Source organism: Etheostoma cragini, chromosome 12 (genome assembly GCF_013103735.1).
Source record: "Etheostoma cragini isolate CJK2018 chromosome 12, CSU_Ecrag_1.0, whole genome shotgun sequence".
In the NCBI taxonomy this organism is placed as follows: Eukaryota; Metazoa; Chordata; class Actinopteri; order Perciformes; family Percidae; genus Etheostoma; species Etheostoma cragini.
Genome location: NC_048418.1, coordinates 18,674,176 through 18,701,097, shown reverse-complemented (window position 1 = coordinate 18,701,097; position 26,922 = coordinate 18,674,176). Strand labels below are relative to the sequence as shown.

Genomic DNA, 26,922 nt, shown 5'->3' with positions numbered 1-26,922 from the left:
TTCAAAGCGTTTGGCTTTCAATAACAGTATAATTAATTCGCTGCAGTTTCATCTCGTGATCCTTTAAACTGTCAGCAGGAGGCAATAATTCAGTTTCTCTCATTTTCCGATGCACGCTGGCTTGTCCTTGTGAGAACTAACTTGACTGTGCTGCCTTTCTCACACTGCAAATGTACATTCAATGCTTGAATGTCCAATATGGTACTTCGGTCAAGGTTTAACACCTTTGTTTAACAGAGAAAGTGATAGGGTATATTAATCATTACTGTCACATTCTCTCATCCCCTGCCTTTATGTTTAACACTAGCACATCGAGCTACCTCGGCTAACAGCGACAAGCTAAAGCAAAAACTGTTTGTCTAAAGCTTAACTGTTTCTCTTAGATTGCTACCTATCTCAAAATATATAAATTATTGTAGCTGAGCTGCCAGCTGACACGAAATGGCCCCTCTTTCAGCGGTAAATCCACGTGACTAAAAATCCACCTGGATGACGTCCTGTGACCTTATGATGAAGGTGTGAGCACCATTTGAGATAACACATCCACCTCACAGGTGGGGCGTATCAAGATGCAGATTAGACAGCATTATTATTCCACAGGTGTGCCTTTGGCTGGCTACAGTAAAAGGCCGCTTTAAAATGTGCAGTTTTACTGTATTGGGATAGCTTGCTTGACCAGACCCTTCTCAGTTGTAACTGAGAGTGGGTCTAGGGAAGGTTCATTCACAGCTCATTACCAAACAGGCTTTCAAATGAATCTGGGCGCAATTGTCCTTCACACTCGTTCCGACCAATGGTGGAACTTCATCACTCAGTGACAGAGGGACATAGGGACAGCCAAAAACGTGTACGCTTTCAACAAAAAGATGGTTCAGAAATACCTTTTTGTAATTCCTTTCTGTAAAATCTGGGCATCATCAATCAGGGCAAACCCATTTAAATTATCTATGATTTGTATTACATAACAACAAGAGGCCCACCGTGCCGTTCCACCTGACACCGAATCACTCCTTACCCATCCATCCTAGTCATGAGACCTTCATATCCCATCTAATGCGGGACATGACATTATTTGTTTTGACTACACAAAAGTGTAGAGTGAAACCATGCACATGACTCCAACTTATCATACTGTGCTCCCAATTAAAAAACTGTGTGCACTCGTTCAGCTCCTTTATTGAATCACCAATCAACTATTCTGAGTGCAGTCAGCTGATTGGGTAGCAGCTTTCTGAAGGGAACTCAAATCCAGTTAGGCAGATGTGGACCTGCAGCTTCTGTTTCCATGCACGACCCAATATTAAAAGCATATAACATACTAATATTTTTTTAAAGTTTTAATTTTAATTTTAACATCACTTACTTACTTACACTGCAACATTGTTTTTTGTACCATGGCAACCGCACTTTACAATAGCTTTTATTTGAAGCCACTTTACATTCATTCTATGCCTTCTGCTCATTGTCTGTTGTTTGCCTGTTTGTTTGTGTGTTCACTTTTTTGTTTGTTTGTTGCTTTTACTGTAGGAAACAGTACTGTTACTGCCTTGTTACTGCTGTAACAAGGGAATTTCCCCACTGTGGGATGAAGAAAGTATTATCTAATATAATCTAGACAGTGGCCTGTTTTAATCTCAAATTTAACAGACAGTCTGCATGTTTTAGCAACACTTGTCTTAAACTGATCAAATAATAAGACAAAAAAATCATGTATAGATTAAATAACCAGTAATACTGGGAATTGACGGAATTGACTCATTACATTGATGCAAAAATCCTACAAATTTAAAACTGCCATTACACAGTCCTGGGTTTTGGCATTGGTATGAAAGATTACTACCCACAATTGCTAAATAAACCTATTTCTATGTGTAAAACTATTCTACTGTAAGAATTACACAGTGAAATGGTTACAGTTATTGACACTATACTTTATACTCATTATATTTTATACTTTTATTCTAGTCCAAAAATTACAATAACGTTGTCTTTATGTTTTTCCTGTTGTTTTTAAGTGCACTCATCAGGCATAAAAACTTTTTAAAAAAAAGTGTAAATGTGTTTGTGTATGTATGCATCTGTGTCTATGATGTGTAAATAACTGAAGCAAGAGATTTACTAAAGGTTAAAGTAGAGAAAGGGGGTTGGACCTGATAAGTTGTTTATCAACGTCTTCCTACTCCTTTTGAACATGGGACATTTTGTTTTGTTTGAATGACTTTCAATTTTGGAAGACTATGCTAAGAAGTACATGACCTTATTTTTCTGTCATTTTAATAATATATGTCTGCATGAATGCATGTATACAAATGTATTTTTTACATGTTCTAATAAACTATTAAACTAAACTAAATAGCACTCCTAAGGCCAGTGTATTTAATACAATGGCAATGAAGGCTTTCTACTCTATTCTTAATATTGTACGGATAGGTGTTGTTTTATTATTATTAATTCTATTTGTTGCTTGTTGGTTGTCAACCTAATCGACATTACTTTTTGTGTGGTTGTCTATGTGTTTTTTGTCTCCGGTCCGTCTTGAATGAGACAACCATAGCAACAGAACACCTGTTCTTTCAAATACTTACAGACTAGAGACTGTAAAAATAAGTTTCAGACCAAACTGTGTCACACTCAAAGATGGTAGCTTCGAGAAAAAGGTTTCCGACGTAGAGCAGCTCTGATCCATTCATTGAGCATGTGAACAGTGCATGATAAGGGCGGAGAAGAGCTGACGTCACGTATGAGGCTGACCAATAGCAACGTCTGTTTTCCAGCCTATGATTGTACAGGAAATACTATGGCTCTGCCTCCTTCCCACTCGCTGCAGCGATGAAAGCAGAGGAGATAATCGAGACAAACCCGTGGATGTGCCATAAAACCGTTCGTTAGAGACTTGAAGTTTTATTCTGCCAGTAGTTAACCTGGTGGGCTCCCAACTCGCCGGTGGTTTTGTCGAAGATAACAAGCTATCCCTTTGAGAGGGGAACCTGAGTAAGCTGAGAGCGACAGAGGGGGGTTTGTCGGCCCACTGCAGTCTGAATCACCGCAGACTCGCCCCACCACTGGTTCATCACCATCGACGACGTTTGCCCATCTTCGTGCGCATCCTCTCGGAGGCAGAAAGCAACGGGAAGGGACGAGACCCAAACCCGTGTTTGACCCTCTGCCGCAGCCCCGAGGTGCGCTGCTTGGCAGGGCGTGCTAAATAATGAGCCAAAGGGACACACTGGTTCATTTGTTCGCTGGAGGGTAAGACATTCTACTGAGATATTGGCGTTGTTAATAGCCTCAGTATTAAAACACGTAACATTAGTCGGACTCGTCTGGGTTATCTAACGTTAGCTAAATTAAGCGTTAAACGTTAGCTAGTTATCAAGGTCCGTTTTTCTGTGCAGCGCGTGCATGTGTTACAATCCTGTCAGCTGTGTGCACGTTCGTGTCAATGGTCAAACCTGCCCGTTAGAACTAAACTTTCTGTCAGCATTTCAAAATATAACCATTTCCACAAATAATAACACAAATGTAACAGGGAGAAAAAGCGTTAACGCCTAAAGTGTGTCTCCGGGATACCACTGAGTATTTAAACATTTTTCTCGTTTGAAGACTGTAAATACCGACATATTCTGTTCAATTGACAAGATTTTAAGCTTTTATTTCGAAAGCAAATTCAATTTATTTCCGGCTCGTTGCTGAGCTCTCTCGACAACTTGATGAAGTTCTGCAGCAGCTACAACAATTCATCTACTTTTGTCCAGAGATTTTGCATGTTACGAACTTAAGAGGTTAAATAGATGAATAAACGAGTTGGCAACTCGTAGTCAATTAAGTTAGTATCTGTTGAAATCACAACTCATCTAACTTAACTTGGCTGTTTAGCATTACACACCCACGCTATTTTAGGGTTCAAACACATTTTCATGTACAGTAGATAGCATAGATAGTAAGCATTACCCTGCAAACACACATCTGATAATATTACATTTTGTTTTAGTGTTGTGCTGTTTCTCAGGATCCTTTTGTAAACCACTAAATAAGCACCCCAAATTAGGTTAAAAAGTACTGCTTTATGTAACAGGCAGCCCATACAGTTTAGCAACGATTCTCATTCACAACTCTGTAGACAGAGTCAACAACCCCTTCATAGAAAAGAAAATGTCAACACATATGTAAAATGTAGCACTTTATTGAGACAGCTTGTCTCTCTTATTACAATCTTTTGTCTTCCTTTTATCTTTGTCTGTTATCTCTGATTTCGAATCTGCACCACACTATTGACGTTAAAATATGGTAATCTCATCACACTACAATTCTCTTGTGATCTTTCTTGTCAGGGATTTAAAGTCAGAGAACAAAGCCAAATACATTGCTCTCTTGAATAAGCAAAACCAGTTTTGCTTTCCCCAAAAATCTGAGCTGGAGGCCTCAGCACAGCGCTGCCTCTCACAGCCACTAGACACACTAACACATGCTCTGAAAGTAGGCCAAGGGTCATGGATGCCTGTGAGCATGAATGTAGGTCCGTCTTTTGAAAGGTAAATATAGCTGGTGTTGCACTGGAAAGAGACTGAAGCTAGAGGAATTTACTGCCAGTAGCCAGGATGTCAGCATGCACTACTGTAGGGCTGCAGCAAGTTTTCACTTTTAACCTGACCTGTAGAGCATTTGTATGGTTTGTCACTGTGGTAGTCTAGGCAGGCTTTGACAGCTTTGGGGTTGTTTGATTGGGAAGCTTGTTTAAACAAGTCCTATTGTAGCGAAAGCAGAGAGGATCAACTAATGTGCATGTGTGGCACTCGGACAGGACATTGTTTTGAGATGATGTCTGGTAGCCATGGGGTTATAAGAATAAAGTACTAATTTACACCACATGAATGAAATGGAGAATACAATGATATTATATGTGGAGGAAATTGATGCAGTAGAATTATCTTTGGTTTGTTTACATGTTGATGGCTTCAGTCTGAGCAAAGGTCAAAGTCTAAGCAACATGATCAGTTTCTTTGCCTCGTTTGTAAGCAGCTGTCATGTTTGTGTGTGTGGTCAGTGAGCCAGCTACACAGGAGTCTAATTTTAATGACAACTAATTCTCGCCTATTCGGATGGCAACATTTAGCAATTGGTTGCAGATACACTGAACCATGGTCACTTTCCAGTAACCTGCATCATGAAACCAGTTTATACAATCTTGCGTGTTGTAGGATTGCAACATCAGGTCATGGTGGTTTGATGTCGGCCTAAATCATTTTAAACAGATTGTGTCACCAGTGATTGGGGAGATCAGTATTTGAGGATGGTTTAAAAAAAGATCACTGGCAGGGGACATAGCCAAAATATAGATGTGACATATAATAAATCTAATAATAATTTATTACATTGTATTTATAGAGCACTTTTTAAGATACTCAGAGATGCTTTATAGGACAGAGGGAATGAGCAAAAATGAAAACAATACAAATGCTATATAGGATATTTGATGCTTTTGTAGTTATTAAGATGTCATTATGCAGAGTGTTGACCCTTTCGTCCACCATATCATATATTTCTGCACCCTTAACCCCTTCCCTACTCCCTTCTAGATGTGGTGGCACAGTGGGCGCAATTTTGACTTGTCCTCTGGAGGTTGTGAAGACCAGACTGCAGTCCTCCTCCATCACTCTCTACGTCTCTGAAGTCCAGCTCAGCACCGTCAATGGAGCCAGTGTGGCCCGTGTTGCTCCACCAGGGCCTCTGCACTGTCTCAAGTAAGGAGAATTAGGCAAAATGTTAACTAGGGATAACTTCTAAAAGGAACCATACCAAACATCTTGGAAGAAGCCAAGGCCCTCGTCTTTTCCAAATATATATATATATATATATATATATATATATATATATATATATATATATATATATATATATATATATATATAAAATGCATTTATTGCATTTGACACATTCTAAATAGAATAAGATAAAAACAACTTTAACGCAAATCAGCATCCAGCCTTCTTCAGGAAGTTACAGGCACGGGGGTCGGGTAAAACACTTTTAAAGCACCAGGTTTGAGGCACATCAACAGGTGCAGCCATTCAGCAATAGCATTGACTAGCTATGGGATATGTTGATTGTTTCTGAAAATGTTTGCGTGTAAATTGGGGGGGTAAGTGTCTAGTCACCTCATTAGTACACTAGACTTAAGGCAGCCTAAATACATACTCTACAATGTTATAGCACGAACCAAATAGAAGCTAACAGATGCCATTCTGTAGCACAAATCAAGGCAAAGGCACGCCTCACCAAGTTGTAAATAGGTCAGCCCACAAGCAAATTTGCATTTATCCCGAGTTGCATTACTCACTCAATGAATGTGCTTAGACAGCGGCAGAAGGAAGAAGGTCCGAAAGATACAAATTAAATTTCTAAGTTAGGAGGGTTTGTATCAGTATGTCAGAGCAGGAACACACTCTGTGTTTGCTGTCAGATCTAGGTAATCTATATTGTATCCATAGTACTAATAAAACTGGTTGTTTGTCTAGTATCATTACAATCTTTTCGTGAGTTTACATTGACTCTTTGAATGTGCTTTTTAAGGATTAGTATTTGCCTCAGCATGACACTTTGAATACTCCAGGGGACAGAAAGTTACGTCAGCGTAATGACAGACCAAAATGGGGCAAAAAACTCTCAATGAATAATTAACCTTAAACCTTCCCTGGGGAGTAAATTTCAAGCTTTTTGGGATTGCTGATGGATTTTCTCTTATGGAACTTCTGGTTTAGTTTTTAACAAGCAGCAGACTTTGTAACCAAGACACTTGAGAAATGCAACAGATGAAAAGTCCAGCATTGAGTATATTTTGTTAATGGCACCCAGAGATTATATTAAGCCTCATTTTGACTGTGAAGCTCTGGGGCTGTTTTTGGGTGCCACATGATATGTCATTCATCTTCTGAACAAACAGTGGAAAGTTACCAATAAAATGGGAAGTGAGAGCATAGGGGAATCCAACATTGGTTAGATATATATTTTACTCGATACTCGTACTTACCTTTGGTCACTGAGGGATTAACAGTGTTAAAGTAAATGTTCAACGTAGCTACAGTGCTCTACTCTTGTTCTCTGGTAAACTATTTCCATGCCTGTCACAGAGCATGTCACACTGTTAGGCATACTACATAATGTCCAAGCTGCTATGCATGGAATTTTCCACCGGCAAATGCTTGCATAGGTTATTTTGCAAACTAGCTTTTTCTGAGTTGCCAGGGTATGAAGTCAAAAAGAATTCACTGGCTGTTGCAATATTTGGGAATCCTTCCTTTGTAAGTTTGGCTGCTTTAACAAGGCTTTCTTCAGGGTTGTGTTTAATAACATTGTACTAATGCCTTTTTCGACTGCAGTTAATCAGAGCATTGTTTTACCCTCAAAAACTTTGCTTGTGTGTGTTGACACAAACCAACTTCTTGTGTTGCCCTTGAGATAAACTGCCACTCGCAGAAACTGTACACCACCGTTACACAATAGGAAAGGGAAGAGCGATATGGCAAGGAAAGGAAAAAAAACCAGCACTAGTCAATGTGGGTCAACATGCAGTGAAGTACAGGCATTGTTCAATTTTAGAACAGAGTATGTTAGCTTATGATTGAAATGTTGTGACTATGGAGAACACGATACATACTACATACTGTATATCATTTTTGAGGTGAAGTATTTAGCTATGAACAGTAGTTGGCAAAATCTCACAACCAGGGTGCAGCCCACAAACCCACGAGCTGAAGAAACACCGCCACAGAGCTGCTCAAAGGACCATTCTGGCTGTCTTCTTTTTAATTGTGTGGGACAGCTCAAAGTCTAGAGAATTTAATCTACCCCAAAGGCCCAGTTTGTTATCTAGCTTAAAGCAGTACTTTATTTTCTTTAGGGTTGCTTATATCTCCCCAGGATAGCTTTGCTTTATTGTTTGGTACTAAAAAAAGTTATGGAACAAAATTATAGAGAGAGAGTAAGAGAGAGAATGAAAATGGTTCTCTGGATGAGAAGATTGCTGTTGTTTTAGAAAAGAAGGCTAGTTGTTTCCTCCTTTCTTTGTGCTAAGCTAAGCTAATACTGGCACTTGTTATTAAATCTTGCATACAGGCATGTATAGCAACAACTGTCTCATCGAACCTCTTTTTAAAAAATAAAAGCATTTCAACATTTTTGATTAACATTTTGGTGTAAAGTGTATTAGGTAAAAGTTCACATGACCCCACCTCCATGCACAGTCAAGACATAACTCGAAAGAATCTATCAGAATATTCATAACTGTGATTTATTCTCACATGATTATTCACCCAATGGTATGCATTTAAAGAAAGCCTATTACATGGATATTAAATGTACTGTATGGTTGCTCTGTATAATGATGGAGTAACCAGGAAAACAATCATTGAAATCTCAATCTTTCTCTCCAGGTTAATTATAGAGAGAGAGGGAACCCGTTCACTCTTTAGAGGACTGGGACCCAACCTAGTGGGTGTGGCACCTTCCAGGTATGTACAGTATTGTCTACAGTGTTCTGGGTGTGGTGCTTGTCTTCTCCTGCTGACTGTATGGCTTAAACAAGACCTGTTAGGCTCATTTTCAGATTCATACTTGTATAATGTGTTTCTACTTTAACATGTTTTATTGTTCTTAATGTGCATGTGCTGCTACACCTGTATTCAGCCTCTGTCTGATACACTGTTGGAGCGCCTGTCTCTCTTTAAGCCTTCCTCCCAAAAAAGCCCAGTCTGCTCAGATTGGTCAGTGTTCCTGGGTCGTCAGATCTGTGCCCTGCTCTTTTCTGTACCATCTGTTGCAGTTGAGGGCTGTCTGGAGTATAGCAGCACTTTCTACCGTGAAAAATCACAAATAAATGTTAATAATAAAACAGGACATGTTCCAGCAGGAATGTGATCCGAAAATTTAAAGCAATGAACCACCTCTGCAACCAAGAATAGACATTTCCATGACATTAGCATGCAGCTATGTACATATAGAAGTGTATGTAATGTAAACACTGCCTGTAGATGACAATGTAAAGAAATGCGACACGGATTGACATTACCTCAAGTTGAAACACGTGTTGGAAGCCATGCCTTCACAACGATCTGAAATCTGAGATTTTTGCTCACGGGGATTACTTTTGCGTTTTACTTAATTATTTTTAGAGTTTGCCACTTTTAAGAGTAACAGCCATAACATTTTATTTATTTATATATATATATATATATATATATATATATATATATATATATATATATATATATATATATATATATATATGACAGAAAATAATACAAGGATAATAGGTCTCCTTTTAAGTAATACCACAAAAATGTACAGAATAAAGCCAAAAGAAATCAATATAAATAAATAAATATTTATAAATGACCTATATCTCATAACCATTGTAGCAGAGTACTGCAGTTCACCACCACAAATCTGTGATGTTTATAACAAGCTTTCAGAATGAACCACTGTTATCAATACTAACAAGAATTGTTATCCGAGAATAAAAGCATTCTGCGTCATTTACACCATATGTTGCATCAAACCTGGACACATTTTTGTTGAGGAATGTATATATTTTTTTTTTTTGCAATAATAGCAGGCCAAGGATACAGAAATGAAGAAATCTGTGTTTCAAATCATACAGGAAATGAGTAGCTTTCTTCTCTCTTAGTTTGGTAGGTCAGGGTTACATTACATCAAGGTCTGAATGAAACATCAGCAACAGCAGGCAGCGGCCAGCTGTGTAACTGTGGATGTTGTTTGTGTACTTTTTATCACAATGGAGTTTCTATATTGAGAGAGTTGTGTTTGTGTCTAATCCCCGTCTCTGACCTGTCTAGTTTTCCTGGTTTTTTAGGGTCTCTGTCTCTCTCTGAGTCATCCTTTTCCTTGCTCCATGCTTATTCTCTGTCTCTCTTGGTTTTTTTCTCATTCTTTGCCTACATTAAATCAGAATTGTTCTGTCCTCTGGCTCCTGCACTGTCTGTGCTGTCTCACTCTGTCTGGCTCAGACTCTCTAAAGGGGTGTGCGTGCGTGAATGTGTGTGTGTGTGTGTGTGTGTGTGTGTGTGTGTGTGTGTGTGTGTGTGAGAGTGAGAGAGTCCGTCAGAGCCTAATGTTCCAATCCCTAATACACCAAATTTAGATAATTCTTCACAGGCTGTGTGACATTGGAGATACAGTATATGATTACATATGTACACAATTGTCCCACCACTTGTTGAAACTAGTTGAAACAATAAAATTCAAAATACCATTTTTTAAATTTTTTAAATTATAAATTTTTTTTATGGCTTTACTGCCACATCACATGAAGAAATCAGGGTATACTTATTTTTTTAAATGTATTTCAATGAGCAAAACTTTTAAATCACCACTACTTACAGTGGGGCCCAAAGTTTGTGCACCCCAGGTAAAAATTTGTATTAATGTGGATAAAGAATGATTTCGGATCATTATCCATTTGTAGAAGCCATCCTCTCTTTAACTTAATCTTTTTCACAGATGGCATCAAGTTAGTGTCCAAGTTTTTTGAATCCACTTTTCCTTTTACTTGTGAAATGTTCCCTGTGCCACTGGCTGCAATACAACCTTAACAGTTGGACAGAGGTTCTTTTCATTCAAATTTGTGCCCTTTCTTCTCCAAACGTACCTTTGCACATTCCAGCCAAAAAGTTATATTTTAACGTCATCGGTTCACAGAAACATCAAACGTTAATTTTTTTTTTTGTGGTGAGGACGTATAAGAGGTTTTCTTCTGATGACTCTTCCATGAAGACAATATTTGTTCAAGTATCTCTTTACAGTGTGTGTACCCCAACTCCAGTGTCTGCCAGGTCTTTCTGGATGGATTGTGCAGTCAATCGTGGGTTTTGACTTGCTTTTCTCACACTCCTGCGAGCTGTTCTGTCTGATATTTTTCTTGGTCTTCCAGATTTTGCTTTAACTTCCACTGTTCCTGATGACTGCCATTTCTTAATTACATTCCAAACGGAGAATATTGGCACCTGAAAACACCTTGCTATCTTCTTATAGCCTTCTCCTGCTTTCTGAGCACTATTTTCAGTTTCAGTTTTCTAGACAACTGCAAGAACCCATGGTGCTAATTGTTGGGGTGAGGTCAGATGAGTCTGGGCATTTAAAACCTTAAGATTGACATCACCTGGTATTTCCAGACAATGATTGAGAACAATCCATGATACTGTCAGGTCTCAGCTTTCCAAAGGGGGCGTGCATGCTAGAAACTCTGCGAGGTGCCCCGACTTTTGCAGACGCCATTTTTTTGTTTACTGTTATTTTGAAAGTGTAAATGATGGAATTCAATTTTAACTTTTGTGACATACTAGACGAATGTCTAATCTATCAGTTGATGGCTTTTGGAGATGTTTCCATCTTTTCTTGGCTTCTTTATGCACATTAGTACAAATTTTTACTTGGGGTGCCCACATTTTCAAGCCCCACTGTATTTAGAGTATCCAAGTCCATCAGTTCAGTCTTCAGCTGCACGTAGTAGAGTCTAAGTGATTCTTCTAGGGAGATACTCAAAAAATGGCCAAATAACGACTTGAACAACATGCCGCCATCAATATCTGCATGGTTTTTTATAGATTGAAGATTCCTGTTTTGAAGATGTACAGTATTTCAACTTAAGCTGTACTATTCCCATTGCATTAGATCACAGTATGATTTAGGCAAAGCTTAAGATGCAGATGGACTATAATTAAATGAAATAACAGATTTATTGCAAATGTATTCATCTACAAGGGGAGGTCTGCGTTGCCGGGAAACAGTTTTTCTTGACGGTTATATTTGGGAAACAGCACTCTCACGCTAGGAAGCTAAAAAAATCTTCTGATGCTAATGAGGGCGCAGTCCACTGGGCTTGCTGCTGCCATTCATTGGCAACACACACACACACACACACACACACACACACATACATAGACACACACACACACACACACACACACACACACAACACGCAAGACACATACGTAAAGAACAGCTTGCACCAGCAACATCACACATTCTGATGAGAGGTATGAGAGATGCACATGCACATTCAGACACACTCACATAATTCATCTCTCATCTGCAGAGCAGCATGATTATTTTGTGCATGTATGCTCTCAATTCAGAAGGAGGGCAGAGAGGGAATGTCATTGGGTTTAATTCCAACCAGCAGAAACGTTGACTAAATCCGGTGATTTTATTTAGTGAAGAGCAGCTGGAATCATGGGAGATTAATCTGCTACTAAACATTGTGTGCATGTCCTCGCACACAGACAGACACACACACACATACGCAGGCAGGCAGAGGTGAACGTCTTTCAGTGGCTTGCATTTAGGCTACATATTAGCTTGGATTAGCTCTATTGCATGTCCTCATGGACAATTTAGGCAATATTTGATTTCAGTTGATATAAGGTCTTCCTATTTAATGCAATTAACTTAATGCTGTCTTATATATAAATATCGCAGTTTGTCTGTGTTTGTGTAGTGATCTTTTATAGAACAATTAAATTCCTGAATGCTCATCATTATTTTTTTGTCGCAAATAAATAATTTTGATCAGCCGTATTCAAACTGCAAGAAGCTAATGAATAGAAGTTAATCCTTAGTCAGTTTAACCAGTGTTTCTGATATCTCACTCTTACTATCTAACATCTCTCTGTATATTTTTCACAGGGCGATCTACTTTGCGGCGTATTCAACAGCCAAAGAGAAGCTGAATGGGGTGCTGGAGCCAGACTCTACCCAGGTGCACATGGTGTCGGCTGGGCTTGCAGGTAATGAGGGCTCCTTCTCCCCCCTCCCTTCTGTCTGTTTGTCACTGAGTGTTATCTCTGTCTGTCTGTCTGTCTGTCTGTCATTCTGCCTGGGCAGTGTGTAGCACTGATGGGTTTAAAAAAAAAAGACATGTTAAAGAAATATTCAGTTTGTATTTTTCAGACAGATTTCATTTTACTTTATCTTTTCATCATTTTCAAAATCTATAAAGTCTCCCCCCTCCCTCTCCCTGCTCCATATACATTTGTGGAATGGTGTGATTTTCACAAATTTAAAAGCTTGTGAATACCTGAAGCATGCCAAAGCTAACTAATGATATATGTTTTAAGAAGTAGGTTTTACGTAGCTGTTTCATGTACACAAATATTATTATATATAAACAAAGGGAGGTTCATCAGAAAGCACAATTTAAGACTTTCCGGATCACACTGGCCTTGAGCTTGATTGTTGTGAAAACAGCCTCCTAGTTTACTGTAAACCAAGCCTAAACAAAGATACATTTTTCCATGCTGTAATTTTCTACAATCAAAATATTTCAAAGTAAAGAGTAAATGTCCAATCTGGCATTTGATAAAAGATCATTTTTGAAAAGGAAAAGCACATTGAAACACCCAGTATGTTTTCTCTCTGTGATGGCCTTGCCAACCCATGTATAGCTGAGGAAATAAATCCTTAAATCAGCAGTCTCAGACTTTAATGCAAAAGAGACCCCGCAAACAGACAATTTCAGGCTGTAATCTGCCACTACTGGAATTTACACCAAGACTCTGCTGTATGTGTGTGTGTGTATATGTACACACACTGTTTTTATATATATATATATATATATATATATATATATATATATATATATATATATATATATATATGCTTACAGGCCAAAAGTTTGGTTACACCTTCTCATTCAATGCGTTTCCATTATTTTCATGAGTATTTTACATTGTAGATTCTCACTGAATGCATCAAAACTTGGAAGGTGGAATTAATTTCTTTTTTAACCTAAAACTGTGAAACAACTGAAAACATGTCTTATATTCTTGTTTCTTCAAAGTAACCACCCTTTGTTCTGATTACTGCTTTGCACACTCTTGGCATTCTCTTGATGAGCTTCAAGACGTAGTCCCCTGAAATGGTTTCCCAACAGTCTCAAAGTAGTTCCCAGAGATGCTCAGCACTTGTTGGCCCTTTTGCTCTCACTCTGCGGTCCAGTTCTCTCCAAACCATCTCGATTGGTTTCAGGTCCAGTGACTGTGGAGGCACAGCATTCCATCACTCACCTCCTTGGTCAAATAGCCCTTAGACAGCATGGAGGTGTGTTTGGGGTCATTGTCCTGTTGAAAAATAGATTATCACCTTTTCTGCGTCGCACAAAGACACGGCGGTTTGAACCAAAGATCTCAAACTTGGACCCATCAGACCAAAACACAGATTTCCACTGGTCTAATTGTCCATTCCTTGTGTTTCTTGGCCCAAACAAATCTCTTCTGCTTGTTGTCTCTCCTTAGAAGTGGTTTCCTAGCTGCTATATGACTATGAAGGCCTGATTCTGGCATTCTCCTCTTAACAGTTGTTCTAGAGATGTGTCTGCTGCTAGAACTCTGTGTTGTATTCATCTGGTCTCTAATCTGAGTTGCTGTTAACTGTTGGTTAAGATGAACTTATCCTCTGCAGCAGAGGTGACTCTTGGTCTTCCTTTCCTGGGGCGGTCCTCATGTTTGCAAGTTTTGTTGTAGCGCTTGATGGTTTTTGTGACTGCACTTGAGAAAGAAAGTTTAAAGTTCATTCAAAGTTTTCCAAATTTTCCGGACCGACTGACCTTCGTTACCTAAAGTAAAGATGGCCACTTGTTTCTCTTTTCTTAGCTGATTGGTTTTTACCATAATATGAATTCTAACAGTTGTCCAATAGGGCTGTCGGCTGTGGATCAACTGATGGTCCCAACTCCATAAATAAGGCAAGAAATTCCACTAATTAACGCTGACAAGGCACACCTGTGAAATGGAAACCATTTCAGTTGTCTACCTCATGAAGCTGATTGAGAGAACACTAAGGGTTTGCATCGCTATCAAAAAAGCAAAGGGTGGCTACTTTGAAGAATTTAAAATATAAGACCTATTTAAGAGTTATTTCACACTTTTTTGTTAAGTACATAATTCCATATGTGTTCATTCATAGTTTTGATACCTTCAGTGATAATCTACAATGTAAATAGTCATGAAAATAAAGGAAACGCATTGAACGAGAAGGTGTAACCATGAGAATTTGGCCTATGAGAAACCACACTGTCCTCAAAGTTTAGGTTGTGCTTTCCTCCTCTCCTAGCCCCTTTGTCCCCCATGTCCTCCATTATTTATTAATTTCCTCCTTGCCCTTTTTTCCCCTTTTTATTCTTTGATTTTGAGGCCTTTCTAGAGGACTCTGTAAATGGTTTAACATCCCAGTTGTTACTTAAACAGTGTGGTCTGGGCCCCCTTCTTTGCTCTGTGTGTGTATAGAGGAGAGAGCACTGCCCCCAAAGGTCAACCGGGGCCCCTGGCACTCGGGCGGACACGTCAGGTAGCATCCCATTTCTTTACACTGGTATGATAAAAAAAATGGTGATTTTCTTTTCTTTTTTTTATAAATATTAGAAAGTTCATAATGGTTATTCATTTGTAATGATATTACCATTGCTTTTGGCAATGTGTATGCTGCTGGTTTGTAGTTCTTGGTTCTTATTGGGAAGTTTTTTGTCTTGACACACACCTGCCTTCCCCTTCCCCTTAGCCTGTTGCCTTGTTTCATCAGCATAGTAAAGTTAGAATAATATACAATAGACACATACTTCTGTGGATTTGCACAAGAGAAATGCTAACCTTGTTGTCGTCACTGCTACAGAAGGTTATAACTCATCCATTTTGTAGTTTGTTGTCATCTATCAACACCATTAGTGCCTCAATCAGTTCTTATCAAGGAGAATCCGTATCAGTCATACAAAAGGATGGTGCTATTTGCTTCAACATGACTTCCTCTTTTTAAATTAGTTCGAATTTCTGATGAAAGGTTGCCTTCACAGCTTAACCCCAACAGTACTTGGCCCAGTTTAAAGGTCCCATGACATGGTGCTCTTTGGATGCCTTTATATAGACCCTAGTGGTCCCCTAATACTGCATCTGAAGTCTCTTTTAGATGGACCTTAGTGGTCCCCTAATACCGTATCTGAAATCTCTTTTATATAGACCTTAGTCGTCCCCTAATACTGTATCTGAAGTCTCTTTTATATGGACCTTAGTGGTCCCCTAATACCACATCTGAGGTCTCTTTCCCAAAATTCACGTTGGTGTAGAATTACAGCCACTAGAGCCAGTCCCACAATGAGCTTTCCTTAGTATGTGCCATTTCTGACCAATGGGGGACCATACGCAGGCTGGGGGAACGCATATTAACATAAAAAACCTCATAAAGTGAAATTTTCATACCATGGGACCTTTAAAACAAAAACAAATCATTACTTGAATCTAGACAAAATGCAGTAAAAGCACAGACATGTAATAAAGCTGGGCAAACTTTAACATAATATGACATTACATGTCATTTAGCTGAGGCTTTTATTCAAAGCTACTTACAATTGCCATATATCAGAGTTTGCACGCTTCTGGAGCAACTAGGGTTGATCAGGAACACATTGGTTGATGTGTCACAGAATGGGAACCAAACCCAGATCTCCCACACCTAAGGTACGCGTTATATCCACTGCGGCATCACCTCTACCATACCTAACTTCTAGAAGAGTCAGTATGAGTTTTTGGTCATTATGCTTGGAGAATTTTTTTTTTTCATGTATCACACATTCATTCATCAGTATGGCAGTTGTATTCAGTTATCTATAGTACTTTGAGTGACATATCTGTATAGTTGTACTATACACACTATACAGTTCAATTGTCTTAACTGCTACTGAACAACTAACTTGATTAACTTTTTTTCTCCGTCTTTCATGTGCATATGTTCAGTCTTGTTAGCACAGAAATAGCAGAGTTTAAGAAAGTCTCAGAACAGCTACATTTGACCCCAGTGCCTGGGTAATTGCTTTCAGTTTTTTAAAGTGACTTTTGTGGAGTCACTCGTGACTTCCCTACGGGGATCTCTACTTAGACTTATTTACTCTTCCAGCAGTTAATCTAAAGCATGTTTGCCTTGTAATGTAGGTCCAACTCCTCTGGAGAAACAGCACAGGGATTATGTGCCTATAAAAGGGTCATAATGCAAACATGCAGCGGCATGCCCATATGCAGATGCAGCAATGCACAGAGGCTCAGCTCAAGATCTAGTTAGTATCTACTTCTGTGTTCTGTTATGTGTGTATATATATATATATATATATATATATATATATATATATATATATATACATACATAACATTGATAATTTAGATAAGCCATATATATATATATATATATATATATATATGGCTTATCTAAATTATCAAGTCGTAGTAAGTCTGGTTCACTTCCCTTACCATAGTATTTCTGAAGTTACTTTGTTCTGTGTTATGGAATTTTGAGAAAAATCTACATTGAGACATTTTTATTTTTAACTTATTGATTCAGAGGGAGAAATGGTGATCAATATTTCAAGATATATTTTTTACACATCAGTTATTATTGGACACATGGTCTCCTATTAAGCTGACCAATAAACATTAATAGTGAACATTCAAGAAGAACATAAATAAACAAACAATTTACAAATTCAACTAAAACCAATCATATCAAAGAGTTGAAAATTAAAAACAGCTATATAGGGTTCTCTCCATTATACTGTGTGCTGTTATGAACGTTAAGATGTTTATTTAACAATAAATATTGACAGTTACCATGTTTGCCCATCTACAGTGTCTTTCTGTGTGACATTGAAATAGACCTAAATTTGATGTGTTTTCCTAGAAGCAGACTGTCTCTCCGAGACACATTTTCCACCACGTACAACAACACCTTATTTATAAATGTATCCCAGTTTTTTTCCGGAATGAGGTTTGGCCCAGAAAGGTGTTTGATGCTGGCTAAAACACATTCAGTGTTCCACCTCATTGATTCACTTTACTATGATCAACCACTTCATCCTTATGTCATCACACGTTCATTAAATGGTCTCTTCACTCCTTTCATCATCATTGTCCACCGCTTAGAGTCTGTTCTACACAACGGCAAGGTTAGCATTTCCACCTGCCACTCTTACGTTTCTACTACCTTTTTTTCAGGAAGCATTTGATTGAATTTTTTTCTCTAATATGTAAATTATAAGCTGATAATTGCACAATAGTCATGAAGAATACATCCTCAATTAAATGTTCTGCCTCTGTATTTGTAGTGGTGATGGAGCTGGAGTTTTGGGTTGTGTTGGCTTCTGTTCAGTCAACGTTTTCTTTATTCCAGTTGATAAACGGAGTAAAGGGAGGGATAAATTCAAAAACAATGTACCTCTACGTATAAGAGTAAATTGAAGGGATTGGGGTTGGGCTTTGGGGAAAGATGGAGGGGGAGGTCGGTCCTTCACCCCCCTCCCCTCCCATCTCTTCTCCAACTACCTGTACATTACCAGTGGGTCGGGCAGGGTGGTTGGTAGGGTTGGGGGTGGATGTGAATGCTGCTTGTGTGCGACTGTGGTACAGAAAAGCCTGTGTCTATTTTAGGGCTTTACTGTAAAGCTTTCACCCCTGCGTGATTGGGTGGGAGACCCCCGCCATCTGTGCCCCCCATATCTGCAGGCTACTAGCTGCAGCGGGGAGGAGCTGGAGGAGCTTTGCCCCTCCCTCGTGAGTACACGCCATAGACGCTACTTGCTTCTACTTCCCTCTTTTTTTCTTCTTCCTCTGTTTGTCCTTCTCTTCTTCTCTCCAACAGACCTGTGTCTTCCTCTCTTCTTCACGCAGTTGCCTTAACGTAGGGCTGTGTTGCATTGATACACTAGATGTGACTGAGGTTGCTTTCTAGACTCACACTCGTCTTAGCTTGTTTTCTGCAAATGGCCAAATGTTTTTAGCTCTCCCCATTACATCCTTTGTATCAGAAACCTTTAGAGAGACTTTGGGTCATTTCACAATGATACAAAGTACTCACTGATTAGCTTTACACCCTACACATTAAGCTTACTGTATATTGCCCAGCGTTGGTACTTAACAAAACCACAAGAACGTCATAAAAGTCTCATCCCATGTACAACAACATAAAGTCAAAGATTCTGCACACACTCACATCTGCACTTTTTAGGGAGCCTAAACTAAGCTAGCATTAGTATTGGCTGTAAAAGCACATGGATATACAGATCAGGACTGCTCACCACTATTGGGAACTAAAGTCTGCATTCATTTTAATGTCAGTTGAGACTTTGCACTTTAGTCTCGCTGAATAATGGAAGAATCTCCTCCAGGAACTGTTTTGTTTTTCTGAGCTGTTGTAGTGGTGCTAGTATCAGGCCAACCGCCTGTCTCTAGTGTCTAACCAGTTAACTACTGGTTTGTTTAATGTCACAGAATAAACCTAACGATGTTCATTCATTGACTAATAAAGGGCGCTGAACTAACAATGAGAGAGAGATTAGAGCAATGTCAAAGCTAATTATTCAACCTTCTGTATTGTGACTTGAAGCTGTGGAATGGCAGATTTTCCCAGGAAAAGGACGATACTTTTGTGTGTAATTCAAAGCACATTGAAAGTAATGGTATTAAAAAAACAGACCGCCTCCGTAAACTCTTTAAGATGGGCAAATTATTTTTATTAAAAAGAAACATGGGAGCTCTCATTAGCATTTCAAAGATGTGAATTTACCGGCAGTTTTAATAATGATCTGCCACACTCACAGGTATTAAAAGACTTTGCTGCTTGGCCTTTTTTTTATTTTTTATTAAATGACAAATTATTAAAAAATAAAATAAAAAAAATGAAGCCCACACAGCCGCTGCCTTCATGTACTGTTGTATAGCTAAGCTACTTGAGAGAGCTGTTGTTTAGATACACATGTGTAGCATTTCACATGAAGAGGATCAAGATGTGAAAGTGAAAATGCATGCGTCTATAACTAAATTGATGATTTAAAAAAAATGATTAAATAAATGATCTGCAGTATACAATTATTCTCTATGAGAGTATTGAACGATCTCATAGTGAAGTAAAACCCTGATGCGGGTTGATCCTGTTTAGTGAAGTGCTTTCTCATTGTCCTTGTACAGTATAGTGTATGTCATAGAGTTGATTAGATTGTGTCTACCCAAATGTCTCTGCCTCCGTCTGAACCTATGTCCTCCTCTAAAATTCCCAGGGTTCACCGCCATCACAGCCACCAATCCCATCTGGCTGATCAAGACCCGTCTGCAGCTGGAAACCAGGTAAGGAACCTCAAACTACTACAGTGGAAGGAGTTGTATGACTCATTCATATTTCTTATAATAATGATATTAATGAGAATTAAATTATAATGTTATTGAACTTTGATTAAAAGTCTTTGTGTGATTGCAGAACCCGGGGTGAGCGGCGAATGAATGCATTTGATTGCGTGCGGCGGGTGTACCAGATGGACGGCCTGCGAGGTTTCTACAGGGGCATGTCAGCCTCGTACGCTGGCATCTCTGAGACTGTTATTCACTTTGTCATCTATGAGAGCATCAAACGTAAACTGATGGAGTCCAAGGCCCACGCCAGCATGGACGAAGAGGACGAGTCCGTCAAAGATGCCTCTGACTTTGTCGGCATGATGCTCGCAGCGGCCACCTCTAAGACCTGTGCCACCTCCATCGCCTACCCTCATGGTAACCTTCTGTCTCACTCAGCTTTTTTCCCCACCCGAAGGATAAGGCTTACAGTATTCCATATTTTTCTTATTGTCAACAAATTCCACAAAACGCCCAAAACCAACAATGCGTTAGTCCATATCTCAATACTTTCTCACTTCCCATGCCTGTCTGTGGCACTCAGCCCTGACCCTACTGGTTCCTACCAAGCTGCAACCTCTGGTGCAGAAAAATTAAGGGTGCCAAAGTGCCAAAAACTGCAGTTCCTCGAATGGTCACTTGAGGCTGGGTCAGTCCCACGCATGCATTACAAAACATGGATATGCAAAAAAACATCTCTAAGCTTCCGGTTTTACTTCCTTGATATGTGGCCCACTGAATATGCGCAGTAGTTTTTCTGCCACTGGCCTCACTAACAATAGACTTTACATTGTGGAAAAGTTACAGGTTTTTAAATTACTTTTCTTGGAGGGAAGTTATTTTTATTTATTTTTTCAATTATAAAAGTCCATGGATTTTCAAATTCGAAATAGAAAGAGTAATAACTAGTTTTACAGATATGTCTGTATAACGGTAGCCTAGGACAAAATACTTCACATTTTTTTTTGTTTAAATTTAAATTTAAAAAAGCAGATTCATTTCCTATAACACTGTACAAATCTACCGGAGTAAATAGTGCACTCTACTCTATGACTTATCTACTCTACTCCACTCTGTTCATAATAAACTACTGAACCCATGTTTATCACAATGAAAAAAAATGTCACCAAATGCAACAGTGTGGCCCATAGCTCTGCTTCTCATAGTTTTTGGGGAAAAACAGATCTCTATGGCACAGGGAAAAAAGCTTTATCAGCTTGGTTACAGGATCGCTTACTCACTTTGGAACCTCCCTGCACCTTCAAAGCTCATCACTGAACACCTTATATGTTGTGTGTTTAATTTGTACTCAAATATAAATGTAAAAACAATAATTTGTAGTTTTAAAAAACACATCAAGACATGCTAAATTTTCAGTGAAGCAGTGACTCACTTTTTCTTATTGGAAAATACCATGGTCCACTTATGCTATAAATATCAGTCTCATTCTCCACCTACGTACAGCCTGATGCAACAGTTGAAATACCTTCTGTTAGGATAGTCTAAAGTCATTCTGAGACAGAGACCAAATCAATATCTCCAGTATTTTATTTAGGTTAGGATTATGCATTTTATTTAGGTTAGGATTATGCAGGCTGATCAACTGTCCCTGCAGGCTTATGCAGGGACAGTTGATATGCCAAAAGAATAAATAGCTTAACTGCATAACTGTAGGTGTGTATCTGGTTGTCAGATGTGCAAATGTAGCTCGAGGGAATTCGACACAACACTCACAAGTCTGACAAGAACAACTAGTGGCCAATGGTGTATTTAACCCAGTTGTCTTCCTCCTCTCTCACATCGCAGAGGTGATCCGCACACGGCTACGAGAAGAAGGCAGCAAGTACCGCTCCTTCTTCCAAACTCTGCTGACGGTGCCCAGGGAGGAGGGATACCGGGCGCTGTACCGCGGCCTAACCACCCACCTTGTCAGACAGATCCCCAACACCGCCATCATGATGTGCACCTATGAAGTGGTGGTCTACCTGCTTGGCCGTTAGCACGCCAAGGTAGGTCTCCTTCCTGTTCAAAGAGGGAGACAGTAAGCAAAAGACTGAGAAGGAAGCCCCTTGGCGAGGGAGAGTGAGGACAAAATGTCAATATGAAGACCAAAGGAAAACTGAAAATACTCTAGTGGACCAGAAGAGGAAAAATGAACAAAAGATGAAGAAAACGGAGGGAGGAAAGCCCTTTGTTATCATATCAGCATCATCACCTCCAGTTCCCTTTTATCAGATTGCTGGAACAGATAGACAGCGCTGCTACAGTGCACAGAAGAGGTAAAATGGGTAGGAGGCCCTGACAGGAAAAACACAGAAAGAGTTCAGCACCTATTAAACTAAGGGTACCTCTAACGGGAAAGGATTTCAAGAACAAATCGCTGGCCTTAACAGAAAAGGTTTTAGTTTGCGTCCTTCCCTTTTGAGTGAGGAGTGAAGGACGGCCTTTTTCACTGTCATAGATAGAGATGATATTGTAAAAGGGGAGTGCTTGGAGGCAACTGCATTTGGAAGGAGAGATGATAACTAAATGTATGTCAGTTTCACTCTAATTGTCTGTGCTGTTGCTTCAGTGCTGTGAGGCTACGGTAGCATTAGATGACTGGCATTTGAGGAATGTTCATTTAAAGCAGAATGTCCAAAGAAAGCTTGCATTTGAAACAAAAACGTTGGCTTGTCACCTGAACAACTCATCTTTGCACTACAGAAAGTGTGGCTTCAAGCATTCCCCCCCCCCTGATGTTCATCAACAGCAGTGAGCTTACTGGCCACACACAAGAAAAGAAATGATGTACCTGTGGCGGCCGGTCACCCAAAATTGAGAGAGAAGGTTAAAAAGCTGACATTCAGTGTTTTATTCCTCCTATAAATCCGTGCCTGGTGGTGACCCTTCAGGTGAAGTTGGCCTTCTGTGTCGACAGTTTTTTACTTGGTTAAAACTAAGACAAGACTGGCACGCAAGGCCAGCTTCTGCCCGCACCCAGACACTGCTTAGGACTTTAAAAATCTTGGGTGAAAACATGACAGATGTGAAGTGTGCCATTGTCCAAAAGGTACCAAGGTACATTATCTTGAATATAATGTGACGGTGTGGGGAGAATGTTGATGGAGTTTCATCATCACCCAGTGAGTGACTGAGTGAGTGACTGAGTGAGTGACTGAGTGAGCGATCGAGTGAGCGAGTGAATCTGCGGTCATGTGTGCCTGCGTGTATAATTAAAGCACCTACTCCAGATTTCCCTCCACTAACTAATAATCTTGCGAGACACCGGGGTTGGGAGTGTGGAGAAGCTCCTGTACGATACTGCCAGCTTTCGTTCCCACTCCCATGCCAGTCCTACCTTCCAGTGGCTTCCAACTGACCTGATAACATGCACTTTTGTGGCCTCTTAGGGCTTGTGCTTTGCATTTTATTGTGTGGACAGTTTGAACTTGTACATTGTAAAAGACAAAAAAAGTATTATTGTATATCAAAATGTTATTTTGCGCAACTGTTCTTATAGCAGATATATTGTACAGTTTGGAGTTTTCAGTAGTTGTGAAGGATGTCCAAATGCGTGTATATAATATAGATACTGTATATGCATATCTTTTATGTTTTTGTTCTTAGGCCCATGTTTGTTCATGCTGTAGTTAGCATTTAAAAATTTTTGTTTTCCTTTTTGTGCAATTTAACCTTGTTTGACATTGACTGTTGACATGAATATTGATATAGCGCGAATGATTACAACAGTATAATCTGTGGGTTTCTTTGTATTTGTATGTTGCTATAAGCTGTCATGCAAACATTTGTGCTAACGCTTAAGTCGTTTTACCTAAAAGAAATTTGGATGTTTCCATCATTGGTAATGTTTACATTGTTCATTGCTTTTGGTCAGATTTTGGGTTTTCCCTAGCAACAAGTTTTGAATATCACAACAAAAGTACATTTACGTAAGAGTTCAACAACTGGAAACATCTTTCTGCAACACTGTACAGAGTCCGGGTTATTAAGAACTGAATTTGAGAGTTTCCGATATTGCCAAGCTGTTACTGAAGAGGGTTATTGGTAATAACCGCACAGTAACCCCTTTTGAACAATCATTTAAAATCTTCATATAGGATACATAAAGAATTATCTTTTGGGTACATTTGGCACACGCTTTAAAAAAAAAGCTTCAAGCTTCTTATCAAATTGTCCCTTAGATATTTTTATATTTATAACTAAAACATGCTTTTTAAAAGACATTTAAGACTTCTGTGCAGAGAAAAGCCGTCCCTCCACAACGTCTCTGTGGTCTCAGTGCTCATCCTCCATATGGAAAAGTTTAAGTCTGCACACTTTCCATGTTTAAAAAAAGAAATTTAAAGTATTGTATTTATTTCACCAGGCATAGAAAATCGGATGCGTTGACTGCGCAGTGTTGTTCTTGACGGCTCTCGTTCCCCCTCCCTCTCCTTGTTGCAGGCTCATTTCAGAGGCAAACCCGGGCCTCACTTGTACAGTTATTGATTTTCAGTCTCTATTGACAGGTTGCGGATCCAAAGCTGCTGTCGGTGCTTGAAAAAAGATGTGCTGACTCATTTTAAATGTTTTCCTGTAAAACACTAATAGCTTTTATGTCTTTGGATCCATTGCAGTAATATTTGGGGTGAAGATACCAAAATGTGAAACGAACAGACAACTGGACAAATAGTGCAGACATTTTCACTTTATTTTTTACCTCTAATTTCAGTGTCTGTATGCAATTCAATCTTTCTCCTGTATGCTTGGGCAGGAAAGAGGAAACCTGGAAGATTGTTTTTTGCCAGATACTTCGTTGTATGTTTTTTTTTTTTTAAACCCAAAGTAAATAAAAATCCACTTGCAACTAAAATCGTATCTGCTCTTTTTTCTTTATCTAATTGTTTATTTCTTTCTTCTTGTTTTATTGTTGTCCAGCTATTTAGAGTTCAAAAGAAGGCACTCTTCTTTGGATGTTGAAAATAAAAATCACAGGACGTGACTGATAAACTGTATGTAGTAGTAATAAGCGCCTTTCAGTGAGCATGTTAGAAAGTGTTCATCATAAAATAATCTCTTTTTGAATGATGACGCTCAAAATGTTCCCGTCTTTGTAAGATTGATGTTAAATCATCACTAAAGACATTTCTGTGTTACAGATGCCCAGTATACATAATAAAATAAATACATATATACTGTACACAGTATATACAATATGTTTACATGCATAGTAAAATAAAGTAGAAAAATACACATATACTGTATACAGTATATATGTATTTTTCTACTTTTTGTTTTTTTCTTGCATAGTAAAAATAGAAAAATACACTATACATGCAGTACAAAGGGAGATGCAGAATAGAATAGTGCGCCTCATGAGCTGTATGGGTAACCGTTCCTAGTTTGTAAATCACTAGAAATTAGTAAACTACATACATGTCCAGCAGTGTTACTGTGTTACAAATGTTTGTGAAACTAAGTATGGAAATGTCAGTTTAAAGAGTGGCTCGAAGTCCACAAACTGTGTGTGTTACCTGCTATGACCACCAGGAGGCGCCAAATAGCTCCTGAATTGACCAGAACACAAGTTCAATTTACTCAATTCACTGGTCTCTGTTGTCACTCCTTAAATTGCAATTGAGATGGTCAGACACTGATAGTTTTCTAATATCTGACACACACACACACACACACACTTCAAGATCATTTTCCTGCTCAAACATCGGAGGCCAATACAGCATCGACTTCTACACAGCTAAATTAATCAATTAATGTGGTTAAAAATTGGCCATAAGCTCTTGTAGTGTAGCTGTTAGGGTTGGTTAGCACGAACAGCACACACTCCCTATTACGATAGGTCGAAGCTAATCAATCAGTCCCGCTTGGTTTTACTTACAGTTTTTTTTAATTAAACCAGATTAGTCCATTGCTTTTGTTGTAATCTAAACTGACTTCCACTTGACAGCCCGCTGATTTGTTTAGTGATAAATATTTTTGTTGGAAACCACAATCTGCTGGGATGTTGATGTATTAACCATAGGTAAATACAAGAAAAGAGTGAGCTAAAAGATCATCGAACCGATGATACCTTCACTTTCTGTCGGAATCCTGGAGGTCTAACAGGAACTGCTGGACGACATCGCCACAGCACATGCGTGCTTGATGCTGAAAATACTGGAAATGCTGTTGAAGCTGAAGTGTCAGTTGAAATACAGCCATGCTTACTGGCAGAAATTGATTTTGGCAGTTAAAATAGAAGAAGAAGATTTAATTGACGTCCAAGCACTGAAAGCATTTAGTTGTGTTGTGATAGTTGGAGTGTAATAACCAAAAGCAGATAATACCTTTTTTTTTTGTAAGAAAATAAAGCAGTGCTAAAATTTAAGTAACAACGATTCAAATCTGATTATAGGAACAATAAAATATGAATTGAATAAATAAAATCATTAAACAGATGATTGTAATATAGCCTATATTCTAACATTTTCAACTAAATAAAATAATTTTAAAACACTGGCAACTATTTGTAGTAACAGTAGCTGTAGTAGTAGCCTAGTAGTAGTAGTAGTAGTAGTAGTAGTAGTAGCCTAGTAGTAGTAGTATAATGTTTGTTCATCTGCAGTAGTTTAACGGTACCCGGAGTTATACGAGCAGTCCCTGGATGCACCACCGGAGCATGAGCCAATAGCGTCAGAGCAGGACTCTCTGTTGTGGTGGAAGCGACCAATCAGCG

The 26,922-nt window shown here is 38.9% G+C and overlaps 1 protein-coding gene across 1 annotated transcript; it reads left to right on the top strand.

Annotated features, from left to right (window-relative positions):
- The first annotated feature begins 2,796 nt into the window (after positions 1-2,796).
- Positions 2,797-24,351, top strand: LOC117953660 (solute carrier family 25 member 36-A). The gene is made up of 7 exons (XM_034886912.1): positions 2,797-3,249; positions 5,577-5,741; positions 8,430-8,507; positions 12,700-12,800; positions 20,099-20,165; positions 20,296-20,585; positions 22,014-24,351. Exons 1-7 carry the CDS (start codon positions 3,209-3,211, stop codon positions 22,205-22,207), a joined length of 936 nt encoding a protein of 311 aa, XP_034742803.1. The 5' UTR covers positions 2,797-3,208; the 3' UTR covers positions 22,208-24,351.
- Positions 24,352-26,922: the final 2,571 nt, after the last annotated feature.

What these genes read in the sequence shown, in the direction of transcription:
- LOC117953660 (XM_034886912.1), top strand. Translation starts at nt 3,209, where the DNA reads ATGAGCCAAAGGGACACACTGGTTCATTTGTTCGCTGGAGG. An exon ending in GTGGGTGTGGCACCTTCCAG is followed by an intron (nt 8,508 to 12,699) that starts GTATGTACAGTA and finishes TATTTTTCACAG; the next exon opens with GGCGATCTACTTTGCGGCGT. An exon ending in CTCCATCGCCTACCCTCATG is followed by an intron (nt 20,586 to 22,013) that starts GTAACCTTCTGT and finishes CTCACATCGCAG; the next exon opens with AGGTGATCCGCACACGGCTA.